Consider the following 27,500-nt stretch of genomic DNA (forward strand, 5'->3'; position numbering starts at 1 on the left):
TATTATATTGTTCATGTTTTACTTTAACTAATATACTAATCATTAAGTCCAATTACTTGTTGACATGTACTTTTGACCCTAATTATTTTGCAAATAAAACAATATAGTATATATACCAAATATATAATGCAGGATGTGGTTTTGCCACACAAGGTGGTATATATACACACACATATTTATATACATCCATATAGATAGACATACATTTATATACAAACACACCACATGTATAGATATAAAAGCAGTTTGGGTGACAGATGGGATATAAGAACCCAAACTGTAGTATTATTTTTACATTAATTCCCACATTAGTTGGCATTTAAATCTGCAATACTAATATGGTTTCAGATTTATCTTTGTATAAAGAGTTTCGATCAGTCATGAAGTTGAAATGTAATAATAAATTAACTTTATCTGTAATTTAGCATTTGACACAGTATATATATATAAAATAGTAATTATAGTGCAATATATATTTAATATAAAGTGAATCTCCATTTACCAATGTAATGTAAACCATGTTATAAATACCACCATAGGTTTCAGAGCATTTGAAAAATCTAAAATCTTTATAATTTATATCACACTATGGTATGATTCACAAGTCACAGGATTTCTCTTTCAGAGGAGTGGGTGGCTCTTAAAAGAGCCGTTGGGTGAACCGAGAACCGGTCCGGGTCTCTACTTCTTGGCGGCCTTCTCGGTCTTCTTGGGCAGCAGCACCGCCTGGATGTTGGGCAGCACGCCGCCCTGAGCGATGGTCACTCCGCCCAGCAGCTTGTTGAGCTCCTCATCGTTGCGGACGGCCAGTTGCAGGTGACGGGGGATGATGCGGGTCTTCTTGTTGTCGCGGGCCGCGTTCCCGGCCAGCTCAAGGATCTCAGCGGTCAAATACTCAAGCACCGCCGCCAGGTACACCGGAGCTCCGGCGCCGACACGATGGGCGTAGTTACCCTTCCTCAAGTGTCTGTGGACACGACCCACGGGGAACTGGAGCCCGGCCCTAGAGGACCTGGTCTTGGACTTCGCTCTGACTTTTCCGGCTCCAGTCTTTCCTCTTCCGGACATGATTGGTTCGGGTTAGTTCGTGGATATCACGGAGAATACCGAGACAGCCCAAAACCCTGAATTTATACCCGCCATCGTGTCCTACCCGCTCGTTAATTGGTGGGACAGCACGTCAGCCCGATCGTCCAATCAGAAACATCAATGTTAGCTACAGGGGAGATCAGATGGCTTCCGCTTGCAGTTTATGGCCTTTACACAATAAAACTTCACAGCAGGAAAATTAAATGAAAATGTTAAAATAACTTATTAAAATAGGGAAGAGTGGAAATAGAACCATCAAAAACAATATTTATGCCAAATCTGAGGACTTTTTTTGGAACACATACTAATTAAATTCTTCAATATGGCTTTTAATTTGTAGTAATGTTATAGCCTAATATTTTAAAATAGTTTTTGATCACTTTCATAAGTAAATATTTCATAAAGTTAATTTCCCTTTGAAGAGTGCCTACAAAATAATACTATGTTGTCATACCAGGCTATCGCCGTGTGTTATTTATTTGTGATGCTACTCTACCGACTTTTATTGTGAAAACCATATATGAACTTTTATTTTTCAATATTGAAATATATATATTTTTTTATAATTATTTTTCTTTTCTAGTTATGTATTTGTTTGTTATTTTGTTTATATATGTAGAATAGAGTAGTTGTAACTTTAATCATTATACGAATAATTTCTGTCATATGAATTGAATATGTTGTGGCTCTGTTTTTCATTCTGGCCACATGACATCTATTGTACTTTTCTGGTCAAATGACACCTATTGTACTTCTGGCCACATGACATCTATTGTACTTTTCTGGTCACATGACACCTATTGTCCATCCTGGAAGAGGAATCATCCGCTTATGCTCTCCTAACCGTTTCTTTCCGTAAACATTTTTTGGGGAGTTGTTTCCGAAACAATGTGAGGGTCAAAGGTCAGAGATTTTGAAGCCCTCTGAGGAGTATTTGTATTTTTTTTTCTTTTTCCGCTATAAAAAAACTATTTAAATGAATTGAATAGAGTAGAGGGGTAGAGCCTCAGAGGTCAGACAGTAGAGTGGAGTAGAATGATGGAGCCTCATATATTAGAGAGTAGAAGAGATTAGAGTACAATATTGTAAAGGAGATTATGGCGTTTCATGTATCAAAGAGTAGAGTATAAAAAAGTGAAATGATGGAACCTCAGGTATCATAGAGTAAAGCACAATAGAGTAAAGTAGATTGATGGAGCCTCATATAGTAAAGTACAATACAGTATAATAAAGTGGAATGATGGAGTCTGAGGTATCAGAGCGTGGAGTACAATAGAACACAATCGAGTAACGTAGAGTGATGGCATTTCATGTATCAGAGAGTATAGTACAATAGAGTCAAGTAGAATGATGGAGCCTGAGGTATCAAAGAGTAGAGTAAAGTGCAATATACTTGAGTAGAGTACAATATAGTATAATAGATTAAAGTAGAATGATGGAGTCTTGGGTATCAGAGAGTACAATATACTTGAGTGGAGTACAATATAGTATGATAGAGTAAAGTATAATGTGTAATATCTTCGGTATCATAGAGTAGAGCACAATAGAGTCGAGTGATGGAGCCTCAGAGGTCAGAGGCGACAGGCGTCCCAGCATCCTGCTGATTGGCGAAGAGATGACGGCCATCTTGGATTGTAGCGGGGAAGAAAGATTGATGCGGTAAGCTCCTTGTTTTATTCCTTTAATGTATTTTCCTCCAAAAAACCCGCCGAACCCTCTTTTAAACCGAGCCCCGGCCGGCGTGGGCGTTCATCACGGAACCAGCCCGCGTAGGGGGGGAGCCGGAAGACACGACTTCCAACCTGGCAGTCAGCTTCCGTTGCTTTTTGTTGTTTGTGGGGGAAACTAGGCCCAAACCCAAACATATCACCCCCTTCCCGCCGGTCCCCGGTTCCCCGGTCGCGTGCCTGCTTCACGCGCATCTTAACCGCCGCCCCCGGTCTGTCAGAGCCCGTTACAACCGGACACAACCGGCCCCGTAGCGGCGTTCTGGCGTCGCTGTTAGCCGACTAGCTTAGCTAAAGCAGTACAAGTTAGCTCGCGTGCTAACGTCTCCTATGTATTCCTATAGAGTTAGCCGCTAGCCTACGTACACTGCTCGGCTAGCACATAGCTCCTGACACTCGGCTAACAAGGTACAAGAAAAACGCGAATAGCGTCACGCACAGGGGACTCGAGCACACAACTAGAGTAAAGATAAACCGGTGTATCGGTGCCGTAAAGCAAACCGGTGAGTTTCTTTCATTTAAAGGTTGAACAAAGAGATTAAAAGAGCTTTAGCCTTCACGTTAGCTCGCATTTTTGTGTGTGACACTGCTGCAGCTTTTAACGTTTGAAAGCAGAACAGAGGAGCTTATCCGCTGCTCGGTCGGCATCACGACGTTTTAAAGGGGTAATAATACACACTTTATATATCTTTACACCGGGGGCTGAAGCTAGAAGTCGGACTAACCTGCTGCAGGGAAAATAAGAGACTATTTAGACACAAATGTGTGTTTATATCGGCACACCACCTCGTGTGTAACATCAGGGTTGTTATATTGTGTGTTTATAATGTGCATTATGAGTTTAAATGAACGAGTTCAACGTAAAGATAATTTAGGGATATATTAATAATCAAAGAAGTGGGTAAACAACGTTATCTGGTGTGTTTATTCATTATTGATTGGTCTGGATGTGACTTTTTAGACTTTATGTATGTGTTGTCAGAACAGAGTTCTGCATGTTGGATGTTGGACGTGCACAGAAGTTGATGTGTTTAATCCAACAACAAAAAACGCTGCAAAATGTGTCTTTATGTTCAATGAAGAGCCGACTCTTTGTTTATCTGTGCACACAAGTGTCACGGTGCAGGTTCAACTCCTCTGAGTTATTTTAATAAGTTGTATTTTACTTGTTTTCATCTACGTATTTAATTTTTTGCATTTTATGTTTATCGTTATCATAAAGTGGATTCTATTTGACATCTTTATTTGTCGGCTCTCTATCCTGGTTTCATCTGCATGTGAAGCATCGGGTCGTTTCTTTATTGTGGAACACCGTGAGCTCCGTTTATTGTATGAAAAAGTGTTTCACAAACAAATAGAGCTGAACCGGTTCGATTTTAACTCGATTGCTACGATGCATCGAAGCTTCGTTTAGTTTTAACAAATAGTAATGTGTACAAATAAGTCAATAAAATGTCTTATTTGTTCACACGTCTCCCAAGTTGCAGGTCCATAGCCACCGCTCCACTTAAAACATACAATTATTCCAAACTTATTAAGTATACATACAACATAATAAAAGTGCAACAAAAAAATTTGAGTAACCAAAACTGATGGCGGCTCATTGCAAACCGCCAAAAGTATTCTTTCAGAGAAAATCTCAGAGTTAGACCGGTTTGTCCGAGCAAGACAGACAAACGATACGGATCCGTCCTCATTCACAGGCTGTGTGCGTTTGATTTCATTCTAAATTTGTTCTTTAATTTGCTTTTGTTTTTATTGCAACGTTTAGCTCCTGTGAGACGAGTTGAGGCTCGGAGACGCATCTTGAATGTCTTTAGTGAAACGCTGCAGGTGCGACAGGAAGTGGAATTGACCGTTTCCTGTGTGCGTCCTCAGGTGACACGCGGTATGTTTGGTGCTAACCGGAAGAAGTTTATGGAGGGAGGGGTAGAGAGCGACTACGCGGACGACTCCAGCCTCTACTACACCCAGCAGTCCATGTTCCCTCCACACCGCCCCGACAAAGATGTGAGTTTTCATCTTCATCGGTGAACCCTGAAGAGCACAACGACGCTCCCGGAGCTTCTCGCGGTTCTTAGGATCTTTTGTTTCCTCCGTGGGGAACAAACGGCGTCGTGAGGAGAGTTAAGTTGTGTTGGCGCTTCCTCTCTCCTCAGATGCTGACGTCTTCCTCTGCTTCCTCAACGGGTCAACTGTCGCAGCTGGGAGCCAGTTTATATGGCCCGCAGAGTGAGTTACATACACACACACAACCCCTCACACACACCCACAACCACACACACAACCCTTCACACACACACACATGGTCAAGTGGGTGTACGGTTGTAACTCAAACCCTTATGATGTAATTGTGTGTCGCTGAAATATCTCTACCTCTCTTTCACCCTCTCTCTCTCCCTCTTTCACTCTCTCTCTCTCTCACCATCTCTCTCTCACCCTCTCTCTCCCTCTTCCCCCCCCCCCCCTCTAGGTGCTTTGGGGTTCCCCATGCGAGGGATGAACAGCAGCGCGGCGCCTCAGTTGAGTCGGAGTGGGCTGAACCAATCTGCCAACCAGCTCCCCAGTCATGCCAGTACCGCCAACACCGGCACGATGCACACGCCTCCCTCACCGAGCAGGTACACACACACACACACATACGCACTCTGAGGTAGGGATGGGAATCGAGAACCGGTTCTGTTTTAGAACCGGTTCCCAGTGAACCGATTGTTTGGGATCGTCAGCCAAATTCTTTAACGGTTCTGCTAGCGGTCCTCTGTGGCGTTGCGCATGCGCAAACTTTTTTAGTTTCTTCTTCAGACTGCAGCAAACATGGCAACTAGGCAAAGGCGTTCTAAAGTTTGAACAAAATAATACATCGGAACGCGTCTCTGGTATTGTTCAGGGGGCCACATGGGGAGGCGGGCCGTAGTTTGGGGACCACTGGTCCAAGGTAAACTCCTCCAAAGTGATCACAACCACTCACTGTGGGAAGCAATTTGCCTTTATTGTGTGTAGTCGAGCAAGTTATCTTCTGTCCCTTCGTTTGAAGCACACATTTTAGCTCCGGCATTGGTCTCCCATTATTGATCACTTCACGTTTGGATAGTAATTTCTAGGAACATGTTTAAATTAAACAGAATACATTTTATTTAAGTTATGTAAGTTTTATTTGAAGTTCAAGAGGAATATATATAAATGTTTTTGGTTATTTAAAAAAATTTAAATGTGAATGTATACATACTGTATATGGTGTGTGCAGCATTATAGAAAATTATATAAAAGAAAATTAATGTAAATAAACCCGTTTGTGCTCTTTTTTTCACCCCTTGCCCAATAAGAATCGATAAAAGAATCGATAAGGAATCGAATCGATAAGCAGGAATCGATAAGGCATCGGAATCGTTAAAATCTTATCAATTCTCATCCCTACTCTGAGGGATCTTAAAACATAACAATTAGTTTTATACATCTAATTTTATTGAATACAAACGCTGTGACGTTTACTGACATTTAAAACATCAAAGTAAAAAATCAATAAGTTCATGCGAGCTGATCGATGCTCTGAGTTTCTTCTGATTCTGTGGAGGAAACAAAACTAATTCAGATTATTAACAGTCCAAACAAGACATATATAAATATATATCATGATATAAAATAGTGCAGAATTGTACATTTTGGCTTTGATTTGACCTCAAATCTGTTATAAAATATGCTAAATCACATCGTTTTTAACGTATGGGTACTTTGTTAGCATCGCTACACCGTGCAGCGTGACAGCAGCAGATGTAGCGGACTAACATTCAAGCTAACCTAACTTCCCAAACGCTGTGGACATCTGAACGCTGATTGGCCGAGACGCGACACGTCCCATCAAAGATGTTTTATTGTGAAGAGCACCACTTCACATTTTTCCCGCGTCTCACTGCAATCTCAACGGCAGCGGGCAGGGTGAAACAAATAATACATCGGAACGCGTCTCTGGTATTGTTCAGGGGGCCGGTCCAAATGTGGAGGCGGGCCGAATCCGGCCCGCCGGCCCTAGTTTGGGGACCACTGATTATGGTGAAAGCAGCTAAATCATGAAAATTGCTTTTTTTGCTCATATATATATATTAAACATTTAAAAGTAAAAGAGTAAATTGGTATCTATATTTATGTGTGTGTGTGTGTGTGTATGTATACCACATTTTATTTTATTAATATTTGTATTTCCAGCTTCTTAATTTACTTTTCATTCTCTTTTAATATTTTTTGCACTCCAGCTTAATTTTTAACGTGCTCCATTATTATTATTAGTGTTATTAATATTATTACTTTTTGCAAATACTTCCACGTTTGTACATTTTACCTCAAGATTTGAGCTTTTCAAACTTCACTGATTCTGTGAAGTTACTTTAATGATAACTTTAATAAATAATGTGTTGGTTGAATTAACCGTTTCTTTTGTTCCTCCTCTCTCTGCAGGGGGATTCTGCCAATGAGCACCCGCAGCGTGCTGAACCACAGCCAGCAGGTGGGGGGTCCGACGGGGCAGACGGGTGGGATGGGGGGGGTGGGGGTGGAGCGAGGAGGAGGAGGTGTAGGAGGAGGGAGGAGCAGCGGCATGGGGAGCCCCAGCCGCTCGTCGCCGAGCATCATCGGGATGCCCAAACAGCAGCAAGCACGGCAGCCTTTCACCATCAACAGGTAAGGCTCACCTCACGCTCATCATCATCATCATCATCATCATTTAGTTATTTACCTACATTTATACTTTTTTGCCTTTTTTCAAATGTCAGAAAAATAAACGAGAATTCCTATTTGTTTGTTTTGTACAGTTAACGGTCCAAAACCCAAATAAATGTTGTTTAAGTCAAGAAGACAATTATTCACTTTTTACAATGTTTGATTGAAAACAACAAAAACGTTCTTTAAAAAAGAGAAAATGTCACATATTAAGTTGTTGAATCTTTTTTTCATGATTAATTGTCGTATTAGTTCAGATGTTTCTTTGTATTTGATGTACACGTGGTTTCATATAAATATTGATTATTGGCTATAAACAAAGAGACGAACAGGGAAACGTCTGTTTGACTTCCTGTGTTTTAGACATTAATCCAGCGTGTGTGTTTGTGTGTCAGCATGTCGGGTTTTGGTGTGAACAGGAATCCAGGATACAACATGAACAACTCCTTATCCAACAACATCTTCAATGGCACAGGTACAACAACAACAACAACTTAATGTAATGTAATCGTTCTTCCTTTACGTCTCTTCCTGAGTGAACGCTGCCGCTGCTCTCCGTTGTCTTCACTGTTTTAATGTGTTGGACGGCGACCTTGAGAGGCGCCTTATAAAATAAATGTATTAATATTATTAATAATATATACCATGTGGCACTGGAGTTCCAGAAGAAGAAGGGCTTGTTTCTCAAACATGGGTTGAAGTAGGTTGTGTGTTTATTTGTGTGTGTTTATTTATTTGTGTGTGTGTGTTTGTTTGTCAGACGGCAGTGAGAATGTGACGGGGTTGGACCTGTCGGACTTCCCAGCGTTAGCGGACAGGAGTCGGAGGGACGGAGGCTCGAATCCCACCCCGCTGCTCAACCCGCTGGCCGGTCGGGCCCCGTACGGTGAGAAAGAGAGAGAGAGAGAGAGAGAGAGTGTTTGTGAAAGAGAGATTGGCTGTGTCTACTACCGGACACTTTACGAAGTGCACTGCAATCCAGAGCCCTGACATCTTAGTGCCCTGCGTGGCTGTGAGTCTCAAATGGAACACTTACGTTCACCACTTGGCGGAAGTGACGGACGCAAATCTGCTTGCGATACCCGTGAAACTTAAAGTGACCGAATGAAGCACTTCCTGCCCTCTTTGTGTCCCTTGTTTACCCCTTTCTCCACCCCATGTGGAAACTGCGATACCTCCACCATCGCGGCAGGAGCCTCCGTGGTCGACCGCTTGTGCTACCGTAGCATCTCGTCCGCCATTGTTTTAGAAATAAAGTGAAAAGCTGGCGAAAGGGCTCCTCCTCTTCCGCTACGTAGCCAAGATGGCGGCCGTTGAGGGCCAGTAGTGTCCATCGTTTTACATGTTTTGCCCGTTTGCAGAGCGCCATGCGGGTCCTTTCAGTGCTCTGGATGCTGCTGGTGGTCAGTGTGGCGTCCGAAGCACTGAAAGGCATCCAAGGGCTCAAGGGTCCGGTAGTAGACACAGCCATTGTGTGTGTGTGTGTGTTTTCATGCTTTCTTTGCGTCTCCTCCGAGCATGTTTCTCCGTGTCACGTTTTAACGCTTCAATCGGCGCCTTGCCGACCCCCCCCCCTCCTCCATTCGTTCCAGTTGGCATGGTAACCAAGCCGTCCAGCGAGCAGTCGCAGGACTTCTCCATCCACAACGAAGACTTCCCGGCGCTGCCCGGACCGAACTACCAATCGAAGGACCCAACGGGCGCCAGCGAGGACAGCAAAACGGTGAGAGCTGTTCATTCATTCATCTTGTTGTTTGTTTGTTTGTTGTTTTTCATCTCTGTGTTCTTTTCCTCACTTACGCAGCGCTCTCACGTCCCATTTTTTCGGATTGTTTTTTCCCTCCGTTTTTGTCCAATCAGAATCTGAACTCGTCGGGGAAGCCCGCTTCCTCGAGCGCCGACGGGCCCAAGTTCCCCGGCGACAAGAGCTCCGCCCCTAGCAACAACAACCAGCAGAAGAAGGGCATCCAGGTGCTTCCCGACGGTGAGGCGCGCTCGGTAGATCCCGTAGGAACCCGGCGGGGGGTCTGGGTCTAGACCTAGTTCTGGGTCTAGACCTAGTTCTGGGTCTAAGCTCTGAGTCTCTGTTGCAGGGCGCGTGACCAACATCCCCATCGGCATGGTAACGGACCAGTTCGGGATGATCGGCCTGCTGACGTTCATCCGGGCGGCGGAGACCGACCCCGGCATGGTGCACCTGGCGCTGGGCTCCGACCTCACCACGCTGGGCCTCAACCTCAACTCACCTGAGTATGACGGACACACACACACACAGACGCACACATAAACACACAAACAGTCAGTCCAATCCAAAATTATTATTGTGGTTAATAATTCACTTATTTCGGGCTAAAAATTGACTTGATTTAAAATAGCAAAAAATAATGCAAATTATTGCTAACATTTGCATAATAAATACAATTAGAATAAATAATCAATTAAATTCTGAATGACATATTGTTCTTAATGTTTCTTTACTTGTAGCCGGGTTGTGCTTAATCTATTTTAAAATATATATTTTTTGCAAAAAGTAATAGTATTTATTTTCATTCTGAAAAATAAATGCAAATTATTTATGCAACTTTAATACATAATAAATGAATAAAATACAAATACTGTACATGCCACAAAAAAGTTATATTCAAAAAAGTCTGCATATCATAAATTTTTAAAGCAGAACCGCCTTAAATTCAAGTGAAGATTAAAATAAGTTATTCAGCCTTTGTTTCTTTTTAAATGTATTAAATACTTCCATAATAATAACTCTTAAAATACGAAGACAATAAAGTCGTCGATGAATATGAACTAATTACGATTCTTTCTTTACGTCGTGGAGTTTGGTTTATTAACTAAATAAATAATATATTTTTTGATGTGTGAAAAAAATCTTGCATCATTAAATTTAAAAAAAACATGAAACACGAGCTTCACTGTCGTGGTTTCGGGACACGAGTCATAATCTATAACCACCAGCTGATCGGCCCTTTTCTGTCTCAGGAATCTTTACCCGAAGTTTGCGTCTCCGTGGGCGTCGGCTCCGTGTCGACCGCAGGACATCGGTGAGTTCAGCGTCCATGTTGGATTCATTATGAATATTAGGTTTCTGTATCATTTAATCTGATGAGGCGCAAATTAATCCGTTTCTATGGAAACTGAAGGCGGTTCAAACGTTGGTGATGATTGCTCTCGTGAATGTTTTTCTCTCCTCCTCCTGCAGACTTCCACGTGCCCTCGGAGTATTTAACCAACATCCACATACGAGACAAGGTGAGAACCCACGGCCTCCTTTATTTATATATTTACATATTTAATTTTATATATATGTTTTATTTTGTATATATATTTGTTTAGATATTTATTGTTATATATATATATATATTTTAATTATTGTTATATATATATATATATTTTTTGATGTATACAAATATGCATAACAAATATTTTTTATATATTTCTGTCGTGTCTGCAGTTAGCCGCCATCAAGCTGTCTCGGTACGGTGAAGATCTGCTGTTCTATCTTTACTACATGAACGGAGGAGACCTGCTACAACTCCTGGCTGCAGTAGAACTGTGAGGACCTCACACACACACACACACACACATTTATGTTTCTTACAACAACTAAATATTAGTCAAAAAATTAGCTTTGTTTTCGCTGCTTCTTTTTTCCCGTGATGCATTCGAGAACCGTCGGAAAGATGATAATCTGACGATGCGACGTCATTTTTTGCATCGTGCGATTGTTTAAAGAAAGCGTGCTGTGCCAGGTTCAACAGGGACTGGAGGTACCACAAAGAGGAGCGGGTCTGGATCACCAGGGCTCCGGGCATGGAGCCCACGCTGAAGACCAACGCCTACGAGAGGGGGACCTACTACTTCTTCGACTGCCTCAACTGGAGGAAGGTGGCCAAGGTAAACTCCAAACCAAAATAGGTGACTTACGTGAATCGTGTAGATCCGAAGAGTTTTTGTTTTGGGGTAGGGGGGGTCAATTGGCCGGCTGGCGTTTATGAGATTGGAGTGGGACACGGAGAAAATGTGGAGTGGTGCTCTTCGCAATAAAACATCTTTGATGGGGCGTGTCGCGTCTCGGCCAATCAGCGTCAAGATGTCTTCAGCGTTTGGTGGTTCAGGTTAGCTTGAATGTTAGCCGCTACATCTACTGCTGTCACGCTGCACGGTGTAGCGATGCTAACAAAGTACCGTACGTTAAACACCATGTGATTTAGCATATCTTTAGTATCGATACTTCATTAAAAGAGCGATCAGAGCGCACGCTGCTCCGTGTCGAGCTGTCTGCGCACACTGCGCAGTGCTAACAGAGAGGGGCGTTAAGTGGCGGAATTTTCGGCTTTAAAAATAAAAATACAAAAAGATGCCAGAAGTGAAATGTTTAAGTTCTGTAACTCTACAGCTGCTCTTCCTGATGAACTCTGTATCCTCTGGTCAGAGACTAACGGCCTCATAGTGGATCATCATTGATCAATGCTATGATGGCTCCATGTAGTTTCATTAATATCTTGCTGTATTAATACTAATATTACTGCCATTTGTTAAGTGTTGAAAAAGTTGGTAAAAAGTGAACCATACAGATATTTTATTTATTACTATTATCGATAAATATACCAGTCTCGTATTTATGGTATACTGCTTTTATGGTATTGTATCATGATATTTATGGCAGGTATGGTATAGAAGATTGTGACAACCAGGTAGAGGCAGAACAGACTCAAGGAACAGACTCATGGCTCAGCAGAGCACACAAAACTTAAAGACTTGTTCACGCCAAAAGAAAAAAGGAAGTTGGTTCATGAATGACCATATTATACACAATATTACTATTATTATAGTATTATAGGGCCCGATCACTGACTTGGTGTCAGAATGGAGGATTTATAGATTATCATACAACGTCCAACATCGATGTTCGTGGAAGTCACCAGCACCTCACCCCCGGGTGCCTATCCTTCTCACTTTTTTCACCCCTGACCCGTTTTCATGCCTGAAACTCACCTGGTGTTACCTCTGTTACGCTTTGCTCTCCTCACATGTCCCAAACATCAAGATATCCAGGCAACTTTCATGTTGACGTAAGAAAAGGAAGCTTTAAGTATCAAATGTTTTACTTTTGGTCTTTAAAAAAGACTTTAAACAATGATTCTATTAACAAGATAATAAAGTAATCCAGATTAAAAGGTGCATTTATGTGTAATGTTCGTCTTTTAAATGATTTTTGTTTTGATTTTATTTAAATTAAACATACATTTTCCTGATATCAAAATGCTCATTTGGGTCTTTATATAGAAAAAGAGAATTTATAATAATAACTCATATTTTATTTTAAATAGTTGCCTTTTTATTTCTAAATAAACTTCTGTCTTCGCAAGAAAATAAATATATATATAAAAGAAGATATATTTTTTAATACATATATATATATTAAAAATAGATTTATATATACTAACAATATATATTTTTTGAATTAATATATATATATTTTTTTAATGTTATATACCTATATTAAAAAAAATAGATATTACAAATATTTTACTTTTTTTAATTCATTTTTGTTATTTTAGTTTAAAATATATATATACGTATAATTTAAATATTAATATATTGTTTTATTTAATATATTGTTTAAATAATTTATTAAATATATATAAATATTATATATATATATACGTATACATGCATACGCACACAGCAGTAAAGTGACTTCCTGTCTCTGTTTCCAGGAGTTTCATCTGGAGTACGAGAAACTAGAAGAGCGACCTCACGTTCCCTCCACGTTCAACTACAATCCTGCCCAGCAGGCCTTCTGATTGGCTCTACCTCCTCCTGCCTGCCTGCCATTGGCCCTCCTGGCTCATCAATCACCTCCCCCCCCCCCCTCTCTGGGTTCATCCACACTCTCAAAGCGAATCTGGCCAATAAGGACTCGGGGGGGGGGGGGGGGGGGCTTAAAAAGATTCCTAATAGACTTTTTTTAATTTTAACTTTTTCCGATTTATTTTATTTAGTTTTTTTTGTTTGACCTTTGCCTCACGTTCTGTTCAGTTTGTTTTTTATTTCCCACCCCTCCTCCATCGAGTCTGTTACGTGGAGACAACACAAGCACTGTAAATATCGTCCATCTGATCGAGTGATTCTTGTTTCTATCCAGTCTTAAGATTTTGACTATTTTTGTCTACAGAAGCTTTTAAGAAGAACCAGATTTTAAACACGGACTTCAATCACCTGTCAGGTGGATCTTTATTTCACACTGTGTCGCACATTGGCAGGAACATATTTAACTTTATTTTTAACAGGGTTTTTTTCAACAAGCATTAAAAATCCACAACAACACGTCAGAGTCAGGAGAGAAGATGCAATGTACATTGTAGCACTATTTCATAATAAAAGAAGAAAAATAACTTTTTTGGGGGGTTTGTTGATGTTGACGGAAACAAACTCGTGAAAGTCTCCGAGAGGGATGTGTTCGACATTTAGACCGCGCTTCACCTTTATTTATTCATCACGAGGGAGAGAAACTAAAACCGCTGGTCACTGTATTTAAAATATTACTCGGAACAAGAGAACGGGTTGCCTTTTGAGCGGCGGATAAATACACTTAATTTGAATAGAGCGTATTATTATTATTAAGGATTTTACAGGCGTGGTCAGGTGAAAGTGAATTGGAATGAAAGTCAACTTTTTTTTTTTTATCCTTTTGATTTGAGTTAAAAGTTTTCCAGAAGTTCAACAATTTATTATGTTTTATTAATTAATCAGCAGGTTATTTTCTAGTAGATTAAAAGGCTGTTAAAGTTAAAACGATTATTCAAATCAAGTTGTTTTAATTATTTTTGATCATCAATTAATTGATTAGAGTAATTTTTGAAGCGGAAATAGTTCCAATATTTTTAAATGTCAGCTTCTCAAATCAAAATTTCCTTTTTTTCTTTTTTTTAAACATTTAATAGATACACAATTATTGATTGAAAATAAATTACTGCTATAATAATAAAAAGTAACCGATAGTTGCACAAACTGCGCACATATTTGGACTTAAAATTTGACGACAAGAAAGCCAGAATAAATAAATAATGAGTGAAATATAAATAGATTATCTCCGCACAGCTGGGTGGATTTTAAATGTGAGCACATCTCTTCCACGAAGACGCATCTCTCCCAGTTTTTTTATTCTTTTTCATCTTTATTTTTATTCAAACATTTCCTGCTCCCTCCTTCCAGGGGAGCTCCCTGTTTTGTTTGTTTACCTTTTTTATATATTTAAGTTATTCTACTTTAATTTACATTTATTGTCTAAGTTCTGCCTGACAACAGTTTAAACCAATCAGGCTGCTGGAGTGGCACCTCTCAGGATCATTAAGGGGAAAACTAAATCTATATTTTCTGACTTTCATTTTCCTGTCGAGAGTCAGACGTTCGGATTGAAACCTCACATGTCTGTACGCTAACTATGAAGCTATCTCTAGCAAACATTAGCGTAGCTTAGCATGAAAGACGTCTTTTTACACTTCAGTTTTTATACAGATTGAACAAATAAGATAAACAGTTGATCGGCTTCAGGGGAGCCGGGAGGCGGATTCTGTCTCTTTTGGACAGAGCCAGGCTAGCTGTTTCCACCTGTTTCCAGTCTTTATGCTAAGCTAAAGCTAACCTGCCGCTGGAGTTAACTTCATATTTATCGTACGGACACGAGATTGGCAGCAATCTCAACATCTGACTCACTTGAGGGAAGTGAAAAAAAGTTTATTTCCCAAAATGTCTGTTAGTTTTTAGCCGTCTACACGTGTACGGATATTTAATTAAATCAAAACATCTCCGTCCACTAGAATTATTTTTATTTATTTACATTTGTTTAGAGACCTGATGCCACATTACAAATTACTTGGAAGCAGCAATGTGAGAATTAACAGAATAATTTCTCATTTACGTTGTTTTTTCTGCCCAATTTAGACGTCAACTCAAATCTTGTCCCACGTTTCTCAGTCTGGATCCCATTTTTCAGATTATTCTGTCACCTCGTGAATGCAGCATTGAAGCTTTGTTTACGTGTGGACAAGAGGTCACAACATGAAGGAAATAATATATATATTTTAAATATTTCTGTATACGTGTAGATGGAAACGAGTCCAGGTCCAAACCAACTCCACCCAAAAAAAGGCCCTTTAAAAAAAATGCTAAACATCAGATTATTTCTTATTTTTTACATTTCCTCCAGGAGGCACCAATGTACAGGTGTGTGTTTATTTATTTATATTTAAATATACGTATAAATAAATAAACACCGGCAGTGTTTTTAAGAAAAAAGGGAAAAAACTAAAAAATTGTCTGAACCGAGGACGTCGCCCTCTGCTGGTCGCCAGTAAACGATGCAATACGAGACGTCCACCAGGAGACGTTTTTACAGGGGACCACGCTCGACCACGTGACCGCGGCGACATCATCGCCCGCCTTCCGACCACCAGGCCCAGCTCGTTCACATTGCAGCAGCAACAAGCCAAGGACACGCCCACAGACCAAATGTGACGCCCCGCTGGGGAGATTTGATTGGAGGACTCTGAGGCACTTGGCCGTTTGGCTGTTTTATTAAATATGGCAGCTAGTGTTTTAATAGGAAAAAGAATCAAATAAATATTCTGTTAATGAAACTGACGGACAACTCGTGTGTGTGTGTTTTTATTTGTGTGTGTGTGAAATGCAGTTTTGTTTTATCAGGACTGAAAGGTGCCTTCGTCTTCATCACTTCATCAGGTAAATCTGTTTGTTAAAATACTAAACGGTAACATGTCTAATTTATTCATGAAATGCATCGTGAGATGGTTTCACGTCATATTTATTAGTTATTAATCTCAATTATCTCTGCTTATTAAAAATATCTGAAAAATACTATTGATGCACTCCCACTTCTGTCCACAGGGGGCGGAAGAAATGACAATGAAAATGTTCCTGTGGCCACTTTAAAAGTCGGTATTGTTTTGAGAACCTGTTAAAAAATATTTAAACCGTAAGATATTAATACAGTTAATATCTGTGTATATATATCAGGCATGAGAATCACTCACCTTTCGGCGAAATTCGCCGTTTTGAAACCAAAATAGGTGACTTACGTGAATCGTGTAGATCCGAAGAGTTTTTGTTTTGGGGTAGGGGGGGGGGGGGTCAATTGGCCAGCCGGCGTTTATGAGATTGGAGTGGGACACGGAGAAAATGTGGAGTGGTGCTCTTCGCAATAGAACATCTTTGATGGGACGTGTCGCGTCTCGGCCAATCAGCGTCAAGATGTCTTCAGCGTTTGGTGGTTTAGGTTAGCTTGTATGTTAGCCGCTACATCTGTTGCTGTCACGCTGGACGGTGAAGCGATGCTAACAAAGTACCCGTACGTTAAGAGCGATGTGATTTAGCATATTTTTTGTCTCGATACTTCATTAAAAGAGCGCGGGATCAGAGCGCACGCGCTGCTCCGTGTCAAGCTGTCTGCGCACACTGCGCAGCGCTAACAGAGAGGGGCGTTAAGTGGCGGAATTGTCGGCTTTAAAAATAAAAATAAAAAAAGATGCCAGAAGTGAAATGTTTAAGTTCAGTCTGTAAAGTTCTGTAACTCTACAGCTGCTCATCCTGATGAACTCTGTATCATCTGGTCAGAGACTAACGGCCTCATAGTGGATCATCAATGCTATGATGGCTCCATGTAGTTTCATTCATATCTTGTAGGCTCATTCTAATATTACTGCCATTTGTTAAGTGTTGAAAAAGTTGGTAAAAAGTGAACCATACAGATATTTTATTTATTACTATTATAGATAAATATACCAGTGTCTTATTTATGGTATACTGTTTTTATGGTATTGTATCAGTATCATGATATTTATGGCAGGTATGGTATAGAAGATCGTGACAACCAGGAAGATGCAGAACAGACTCGAGGAACAGACTCGAGGACCAGACTCGAGGAACAGACTCGAGGAACAGACTCGTGGCTCAGCAGAGCTCAAGACTTGAAGACTTGTTCACGGCAAAAAAAAAGGAAGCTGGTTCATGAATGACCATATTATACACAATATTACTAATATTATAGGGCCCGATCACCAGAATGGAGGACCTACAGACAGGGATGGATTAACAAACGGGCCTACCGGGCCCAGGCCCAGGGGCCCATGAGCTCAGGGGGCCCCTGAGCCAGAGCCTCCGCGCGTGACGTCGCTGTTATTAACATTGTATTGATATGAATATGATGATATGACACGATGCGCCGTAGCCGGTATATGCTGGGCTGAAGTCATTCATGTCAGTAACAGGGCCCCAATAGTCCTACTGAGGGATGGATTACCGAACGAGCCTACCGGCACCAGGGGCCCATGAGCTCAGGGGGCCCCTAAGCCAGAGCCTTTGCGTGAAGTCTGTTATTAACTTTGTATTGATATGATACGATCCGTAGTTCCATACGGACTGTTTTGTTAGCGATGTGGTTTTTCTTTGCGGGGGGGGGGGCCTTGACACATCCAGGCCCAGGGGCCCGTGGTTTCTTAATCCGTCCATGCCTACAGATTATCATACAACGTCCCCGCGCCTATCCTTCTCACCTTTTTCACTCCTGACCCGTTTTCATGCCTGATATATATGCATATGTATATATTCCATTTTGGGTTAAATAGGAGAAGCTAAGGAGTTAAAATGTGCAGTTTTTTTATTAGACTTAGTTGGTCTCCAAAATATGTATTTTGTAAAAGTTCAAATCAAGTGTTACTTTTAGCTTTCTTTACTATTAATAAGAATAGAAGCGTTTTCATTATTTATGGCTACACTCTGTTCCCTCTACTTAAACAACAATGCTGTGTGTATTTATATCATATTAATAATAAAAACACTTTAATCGAATATATAAACTACAGGGCTCTCAAGTGTCACGCATTGAGCGTGAGACTCACGCATTTCGGTCTTACGTCACGCACTCCCGCCACACATCGAATTTCTCACGCTGAAAAAACTCTCGGCTATTTAATGTTTTAATGTGCCGCAGCGCGCCAACATGAGCCGCGCTGCCCTCACCGTGGAGGAATCAAGCGCTCCCCTGGAGTTCTGCTGCGAGGAGACACTTATCAGCCAATCAAAAAAAAGAAATGGGCTACACAATAGCCAATCTGTTGTATCTGGGTAAAATTTAATCCAGCAACCAATGAAAATAAAGCATCCTGCAATTGCGCGCGACTGACTGATATCCGAAATTCGTTCTGCGGGGCGGGGGGGGGGGGGTGCTGATGGAAGTGTCACTCTTGCCTGTCTTCAAAACGTGAGAGCCCTGAAACTACAAGAACCGGAGCTTTAATAAATGAATTAATAGTCGTAGTTGTCCAGCTGCATCTGAGGGTCGAAGGCTCCAGAACATCTGCTCACTCTGAGCTGCACTGCAGTAGTTTGACCACAAGATGGCGCCACTCTCCAAAACATTAGCAAACCAACATTAGAAAATGTGCGATAGCTGAGGGAAATCTAGAAAATCTTTAAAAAACATATATATTTATTTTATTTATATATATATTTATATATTTATTATATATATGTATGTAAATTAACGACAGAGTTGTTCGAAAGTTTAATATATTTTAGGTTCATAGGCTGTTGGTCAAATAAAACATTTATTATTTTAACCATTTTTTTATTAATTTCTTTACTGTTTTCTATATTTTAAACATGCAAGTGTTGTGTTTTCGTTTTTACTGTTGGACCAAAAGTTATGTAACTGAAGTGGTCTAAAAAAGAAAAGTGTAACATGAGGAGGCGAAGGTGTGAAGACGAAACTTCACTTTCTGAGGACACATCTTTGTCTTCCTCAGGTAACTCAGGGTGGATTCACAGGCACGGAAATAAGAGTTTCACAGTTTCGCATTCATCACACAACATGGACGCCCTTCTTTCTCTTTGTAGTTTGTTTGAGTCTCTTTGTAGTTTTTATGAATCTTGTTTTAGTTTTGAGTGCTTTGCACATTTTTTATGTCTTTATCATATTGTTGTTTTATGTCTGTTTGATGTTGTTAAGACCTTTGTGAGTCTCTTCAGCTTCTCGTTGTTCCTCTGAGGTTCCTCGTGTCCGGACTGCCCAGCGAGACGATCGTCTCCTCTTCAGAGCGCCACCGACTTCCCGTTCACGTCCTCCTGTTTGGTTTATTTACACAGAAAAGCCCAAATCTTGCCTCTCGCCGGCTTCTCCATTTTATTGTGTTGTATAAGAGTTCTGACATCAGGATGTAAATATTCATATATATATATTCATATATATATATATATAGTTTTCCCTCATCGCCGTTTTCATTTGTAATCTTTTGATCTGCAGATGAAGATAATCCGGTCACATGACTCCTGATTACCATAAAGCTCTTCAGAGCTCCACGTCCACAGGCCGAGAGACGAGTACCGGGTACTTCTACCCTGATGACGTGTCGTTGACCTTTATTTCAGAGTGAAGAGGTATTTATTGTACTCTCACTGCAGTTTGAGATCATTACATCTTATTGATTTGTTGGTCCTTGGGGGCCATTTTGGACGGTTGGTTGCATCTTTGAGATCAGACACACATACACACACTAACACACACACACACTCACTCACACACTCACAGCTGATGAAATGAAACTATTGATCGATATAGAGAAGCTGTGTGATCACAGCTGCAGGTATTAAGTGAAGAAGTTCTTCTCCCACGTGTCTCATGGTGGCAGAACAACTCTTCATCACAGTCAACCGATGTTGACGCTTCAAGAGTTAGAGGACGAGAGGACAAGAGGACGTTCCTCTGAGAGGACATAGGAAACATGAACCTGGATTACTCATTGGATAAAACCATGGAAACATCAGAACACAGGACATAGAACACAGAACATAGAACACAGGACATGGAACACAGAACATAGAACACAGGACATAGAACATAGAACACAGGACATAGGAGATAGAACACAGAACATAGAACACAGGACATAGAACACTGAACATAGAACACAGAACATAGAACACAGGACATAGAACACAGAACATAGCACACAGGACATAACACTTAACACAGGACATAGAACACAGGACATAGAACACAGGACATAGAACGCTGAACATAGAACACAGGACATAGAACACAGAACATAGAACACAGGACATAGAACACTAAACATAGAACACAGGACATAGAACACAGAACATAGAACACAGAGCATAGAACACAGGACATAGAACACAGGACATAGAACACAGAACATGGAATACAGGACATAGAACACAGGACATAGAACACAGAACATAGAACACAGGACATAGAACACAGGACATAGAACACAGGACATAGAACACAGAACACTAAACATAGAACACAGGACATAGAACACAGAACATAGAACACAGGACATAGAACACAGGACATAGAACACAGAACATAGAACACAGGACATAGAACACAGAACACTAAACATAGAACACAGGACATAGAACACAGAACATAGAACACAGAACATAGAACACAGAACACAGAACATAGAACACAGAACATAGAACACAGAACATAGAACACAGAACCCAGAACATTGAACACAGAACAGAGAACACAGAACATACAACACAGAACATAGAACACAGAACACAGAACACAGAACATAGAACACAGAACATAGAACACAGAACATAGAACATAGAACACAGAACACAGAACATAGAACATAGAACACAGAACATAGAACACAGAACATAGAACACAGAACATAGAACATAGAACACAGAACATAGAACACAGAACATAGAACACTGAACATAGAACACTGAACATAGAACACAGGATATAGAACATAGAACCCAGGACATAGAACACTGAACATAGAACACAGAACATAGACCACAGGACATAGAACACTGAACATAGAACACAGGACATAGAACACTGAACATAGAACACAGGACATAGAACATAGAACACAGAACATAGAACACAGAACATAGAACACAGGACATAGAACACTGAACATAGAACACAGAACATAGAACACAGGACATAGAACACTGAATATAGAACACAGAACATAGAACACAGGACACTGAACATAGAACACAGAACACAGGACATAGAACATAGAACACAGGACATAGAACACAGAACATAGAACACAGAACACAGAACATAGAACACAGAACATAGAACACAGGACATAGAACACAGAACATAGAACACAGGACATAGAACATAGAACACAGAACATAGAACACAGAACATAGAACACAGGACATGGAACACTGAACATAGAACACAGAACATAGAACACAGGACATCGAAGATAGAACACAGGACATAGAACACAGGACATAGAACATAGAACACAGAACATAGAACACTGAACATACAACACTAAACATATAACACAGGACATAGAACATAGAACACAGGACATAGAACACTGAACATAGAACACTGAACATAGAACATAGCACACAGGACATAGAACACTGAACATAGAACACTGAACATAGAACACAGAACATAGAACACTGAACATAGAACACAGGACATAGAACACAGGACATAGAACATAGAACACAGAACATAGAACACAGAACATAGAACACTGAACATAGAACATAGAACACTGAACACAGAACACAGGACATAGAACACTGAACATAGAACACAGGACATAGAACACTGAACATAGAACACTGAACATAGAACACTGAACATAGAACACTGAACATAGAACACAGGACATAGAACACAGGACATAGAACACAGAACATAGAACACTGAACATAGAACACAGGACATAGAACATAGAACACAGGACATAGAACACAGGACATAACACTGAACACAGGACATAGAACATAGAACACAGGACATAGAACATAGAACACTGAACATAGAACACTGAACACAGGACATAGAACACTGAACACAGAACATTGAACACTGAACATAGGACATTGAACATAGAACACAGGACATAGAACATAGAACACAGGACATAGAACACAGAACATAGAACACAGGACATAGAACATAGAACACAGGACACAGGACATAGAACACAGGACATAGAACACAGAACACAGAACACAGGACATAGAAGCTGAAGGAGAAGCAGAACACTAACACATTATTTCATCGTATTTATCTGAAGGAACTCATAATTAAACTTAAGAGAGATAAAGTAACACATGGAAATACTCTAATTAAGTATAAGTACGTCAAAGTGTACTTAAGTCCAGTACTTAAATACATGTACTTAGATACATTAGAATATTTATATAACTTTACAGAGTATTTTGTTAGTTGGCAGTACTTCTACTTTTGCAGAAGTAAAAAGTACTCAACATTAAATTGAACAGAGATAAATGACACACTGGGAAGAGAAGATAAGTGTATATAATATAATAATACCATCATTACAGGATGTAGGAGCAGACAGGAAGTGCAAAATAAGAGAAGTAACACAATAAAGTATAAAAAACAAATACGCAGTAGAGAGAGAGAGAGAGAGAGAGAGAGAGAGAGAGAGAGAGAGAGAGAGAGAGAGAGGTAAATGAAGCTGGAGGAGGTGAAACACATTTAGAGACAGAAAGCAGTCGATGTTTAAACTCAACAGTTTTTCAGCAGCAGCCAAGCAGCGCCTCCTCCTCCTCCTCCTCCTCCTCCTCCCCCGGCCCTCCTCCTCTCCCATGCCGGCGGAGGTCTCCGCGGAGCTGCCATGGCGAAGATCCGGGTGTCGTACGAGTACTCCGAGGCCGAGGACAAGAGCATCCGGCTCGGCTTGTTCCTGATCGCCTGCGGGATCCTCAGCCTCTTCATCCTCGGCTTCTGCTGGCTGAGCCCCACGCTGCAGAGCCTGCAGAGCAAGCCGGCCAACTGCACGGTGAGCGGCGGGGCGGCGGGGCGGCGGAGCGGTGGTGAGCGGCGGAGCGGTGGTGAGCGGCGGTATGGGGCGGTACTCTGGAGTGTTGCTATGAGTAGCCTACTACTACTTCACATTTATATAGTACTTCTCTAGAGTACTACAAGTGTTGATAGAAGTAGTACTAGGGTTGATAGAAGTAGTACTAGGGTTGATAGGAGTAGTACTAGTGTTGATAGAAGTAGTACTAGTGTTGATAGAAGTAGTACTAGGGTTGATAGGAGTAGTACTAGTGTTGATAGGAGTAGTACTAGGGTTGATAGGAGTAGTACTAGTGTTGATAGGAGTAGTACTAGTGTTGATAGGAGTAGTACTAGGGTTGATAGGAGTAGTACTAGTGTTGATAGAAGTAGTACTAGTGTTGATAGAAGTAGTACTAGGGTTGATAGGAGTAGTACTTGTGTTGATATGAGTAGTACTAGTGTTGATAGAAGTAGTACTAGTGTTGATAGAAGTAGTACTCGTGTTGATACAAGTAGTACTAGTGTTGATAGGAGTAGTACTAGTGTTGATAGGAGTAGTACTAGTGTTGATCGAAGTAGTACTAGTGTTGATAGAAGTAGTACTAGTGTTGATAGAAGTAGTACTAGTGTTGATAAAAGTAGTACTAGTGTTGATAGGAGTAGTACTAGTGTTGATAGGAGTAGTACTAGTGTTGATAGAAGTAGTACTAGTGTTGATCGAAGTAGTACTAGTGTTGATAGAAGTAGTACTAGTGTTGATAAAAGTAATACTAGTGTTGATAGGAGTAGTACGTACTAGTGTTGATAGGAGTAGTACTAGTGTTGATAGAAGTAGTACTAGTGTTTATAGGAGTAGTACGTACTAGTGTTGATAGAAGTAGTACTAGTGTTGATAGAAGTAGTACTAGGGTTGATAGGAGTAGTACTAGTGTTTATAGGAGTAGTACGTACTAGTGTTGATAGGAGTAGTACTAGTGTTGATAGAAGTAGTACTAGTGTTGATAGGAGTAGTACTAGTGTTGATAGAAGTAGTACTAGTGTTGATAGGAGTAGTACTAGTGTTGATAGGAGTAGTACTAGTGTTGATAGGAGTAGTACTAGTGTTGATAGGAGTAGTACTAGTGTTGATATGAGTAGTACTAGTGTTGATAGGAGTAGTACTAGTGTTGATAGGAGTAGTACTAGTGTTGATAGAAGTAGTACTAGTGTTGATAGGAGTAGTACTAGTGTTGATAGGAGTAGTACTAGTGTTGATAGGAGTAGTACTAGTGTTGATATGAGTAGTACGTACTAGTGTTGATAGGAGTAGTACTAGTGTTGATAGGAGTAGTACGTACTAGTGTTGATAGAAGTAGTACTAGTGTTGATAGGAGTAGTACTAGTGTTGATAGAAGTAGTACTAGGGTTGATAGGAGTAGTATTTGAGGCAGTAATGTTTTATTGAGCCCATTATTCAACTTTCTCAGGTGTTGTTGACATGAAACGTGTGATACTGTAAGAAGTAGTAGAGTATTTGTTCTCGTTGTACTAAAATGTATTTCATGTTATTTTTAATGGTAGTTGGTTCTGCTAGTACTGTAAAGCAACAGTATTGGCAAGTTTGTGCGACTCGTATCCAATGTTTAAATACTATTAGTGGTAAAGTTAGTTGTCATAGTATATATATATATATACAGGACTGTCTCAGAAAATTAGAATATTGTGATGAAGTTCTTTATTTTCTGTAATGCAATTTAAAAAAACAAAAATGTCATGCATTCTGGATTCATTACAAATCAACTGAAATATTGCAAGCCTTTTATTCTTTTAATATTGCTGATTATGGCTTACAGCTTAAGAAAACTCTAAAATCCTATCTCATAAAATTTTAATATTTCCTCAGACCAAGTAAAAAAAAAGATTTATAACAGCAAAACAAAATCAAACATTTGAAAATGTGTTTCCAGGTGTTTCGAGTTAATTAGACGATTCAAGTGATTTGTTTAATACCCTACTAGTATACTTTTTCATGATATTCTAATATTTAGAGATAGGATATTGACCTCCAGCCCCGTGAGAGGAGCTCTTTGCTTTATTAAAGTCGTTCTTGGCGTCTACCGGCTCCGCTCATGAATCACCGGCTCCATGCGGCCAACGGAGAATTCCCGTTAGCCGGATTTATCCTCCCGTTAGCTCATTGCGTCACAGAGAGAGAGAGAGAGTGGCCTTTTGGTATTTTAATGCCACATAAATCATGTGTTTGCTTGTGAGTGATGAAGAACCACTTTGTTCTTCATCCAATCTGCTCAGATTGATTGCGTATTCGGCGTATTGATGTTGACGTTCCTGCAGCGCTGGGAGCAGGAACGTCTTTGTCTGGATTCAACTCACATGTTGGGGAACGCTCAGCTGGTGGGAGGAAAACAGACGCATGAAACCTACGTAGAATCAGGATTTAAATCTCCTGTTCAAATGACGGTTACACTACCGTTCAAAAGTTTGGGATCACCCAGACAATTTTGTGTTTTCCATGAAAACTCACACTTTTATTTATCAAATGAGTTGCAAAATGTATAGAAAATATAGTCAAGACATTGACAAGGTTAGAAATAATGATTTGTATTTGAAGTATTAATTTTTTTCTTCAAACTTTGCTTTCGTCAAAGAATGCTCCTTTTGCAGCAATGACAGCATTGCAGACCTTTGGCATTCTAGCTGTTAATTTGTTGAGGTAATCTGTTGAAATGTCACCCCACGCTTCCTGAAGCACCGCCACAAGTTGGATTGGCTTGATGGGCACTTCTTGAGGACCATACGGTCAAGCTGCTCCCACAACAGCTCAATGGTTGAGATCTGGTGACTGGCCACTCCATTACAGACAGCAAGCTGCCTGCTTCTTCCCTCAATAGTTCTTGCACAATGTGGAGGTGTGCTTTGGGTCATTGTCCTGTTGGAGGAGGACATTGGCTCCAATCAAGCGCTGCCCACAGGGTATGGCATGGCGTTGCAAAATGGAGTGATAGCCTTCCTTATTTAAAATCCCTTTTACCTGGTACCTCCCACTTTCCCAGCACCAAAGCAGCCCCAGACCATCACATGACCTCCACCATGCTTGACAGATGGTGTCAGGCACTCTTCCAGCATCTTTTCACCTGTTCTGCGTCTCACAAATGTTCTTCTGTGTGATCCAAACACCTCAAACTTGGATTCATCTGTCCAGAACACCTTTTTCCAATCTTCCTCTGTCCAATGCCTGTGTTCTTTTGCCCATACCAATCTTTTCTTTTCATTGGCCAGTCTCAGATATGGCTTTTTCTTTGCCACTCTGCCTAGAAGGCCAGCATCCCGGAGTTGCCTCTTCACTGTCGACGTTGACACTGGCGTTTTGCGGGTACCATTTAAAGAAGCTGCCAGTTGAGGACCTGTGAGGCGTCTATTTCTCAAACTAGAGACTCTAATGTTCTTGTCTTCTTGCTGAGTTGTGCACCGGGGCCTCCCACTTCTCTTTCTGCTCTGGTTAGAGCCCGTTTGTGCTGTTCTCTGAAGGGAGTAGTACACACCGCTGTAGGACATTTTCAGTCTCTTTGCAATTTCTCGCATGGAATAGCCTTCATTTCTAAGAACAAGAATAGACTGGCGAGTTTTACATGAAAGTTCTTTTTTTCTGGCCATTTTGAGAGTCTTATCGAACCCACAAATGTGATGCTCCAGATAATCAACTAGCTCAAAGGAAGGCCAGTTGTATAGCTTATATCTCCAGCATAACTGTTTTCAGCTGTGCTAACATAATTGCACAAGGGTTTTCTAATCAGATATTAGTCTTCTAAGGCGATTAGCAAACACAATGTACCATTAGAACACTGGAGTGATAGTTGATGGAAATGGGCCTCTATACCCCTATGGAGATATTTCATTAGAAACCAGACGTTTCCACCTAGAATAGTCATTTACCACATTAACAATGTATAGAGTGTATTTCTGATTGACTTAATGTTATCTTCATTGAAAAAAACAGTGCTTTTCTTTGAAAAATAAGGACATTTCTAAGTGATCCCAAACTTTTGAACGGTAGTGTATATAGAAATATACATCAAAAATACATC

At 40.5% G+C, this 27,500-nt stretch overlaps 3 protein-coding genes across 4 annotated transcripts in view; 2 read left to right on the forward strand and 1 right to left on the reverse strand.

Annotated features, from left to right (window-relative positions):
• Positions 1-494: 494 nt before the first annotated feature.
• Positions 495-1,098, reverse strand: LOC130200816 (histone H2A-like). Its single transcript, XM_056425366.1, has one exon. The coding sequence runs from the start codon at positions 1,066-1,068 to the stop codon at positions 682-684; it is 387 nt and encodes a 128-aa protein (XP_056281341.1). The 5' UTR covers positions 1,069-1,098; the 3' UTR covers positions 495-681.
• A 1,571-nt stretch (positions 1,099-2,669) lies between these two features.
• On the forward strand, positions 2,670-16,197 carry LOC130200663 (CCR4-NOT transcription complex subunit 2-like). Of its 2 annotated transcripts, none has more exons than XM_056425119.1 (15): positions 2,670-2,748; positions 4,695-4,826; positions 4,976-5,048; positions 5,290-5,437; positions 7,266-7,487; positions 7,922-8,001; positions 8,287-8,412; positions 9,119-9,249; positions 9,387-9,510; positions 9,620-9,776; positions 10,524-10,585; positions 10,744-10,793; positions 10,996-11,096; positions 11,294-11,438; positions 13,265-16,197. In XM_056425119.1, the coding sequence occupies exons 2-15, from the start codon at positions 4,707-4,709 to the stop codon at positions 13,349-13,351; spliced, it is 1,626 nt and encodes a 541-aa protein (XP_056281094.1). In that variant the 5' UTR covers positions 2,670-2,748; positions 4,695-4,706; the 3' UTR covers positions 13,352-16,197. The 2 variants fall into 2 exon arrangements, with proteins under 2 accessions (XP_056281094.1, XP_056281095.1); XM_056425120.1 differs by lacking the exon at positions 2,670-2,748 and adding an exon at positions 3,060-3,319.
• A 7,054-nt stretch (positions 16,198-23,251) lies between these two features.
• LOC130200383 (calcium-activated potassium channel subunit beta-4-like) overlaps positions 23,252-27,500 on the forward strand; it is a 33,236-nt gene continuing 28,987 nt past the window's right edge. The window contains exon 1 of the mRNA XM_056424640.1: positions 23,252-23,416. Coding sequence (XP_056280615.1) covers positions 23,252-23,416 — 165 coding nt within the window. The remainder of the gene's footprint in view (positions 23,417-27,500) is intronic.

Source organism: Pseudoliparis swirei, chromosome 10 (assembly GCF_029220125.1).
Source record: "Pseudoliparis swirei isolate HS2019 ecotype Mariana Trench chromosome 10, NWPU_hadal_v1, whole genome shotgun sequence".
Lineage (NCBI taxonomy): Eukaryota > Metazoa > Chordata > Actinopteri > Perciformes > Liparidae > Pseudoliparis > Pseudoliparis swirei.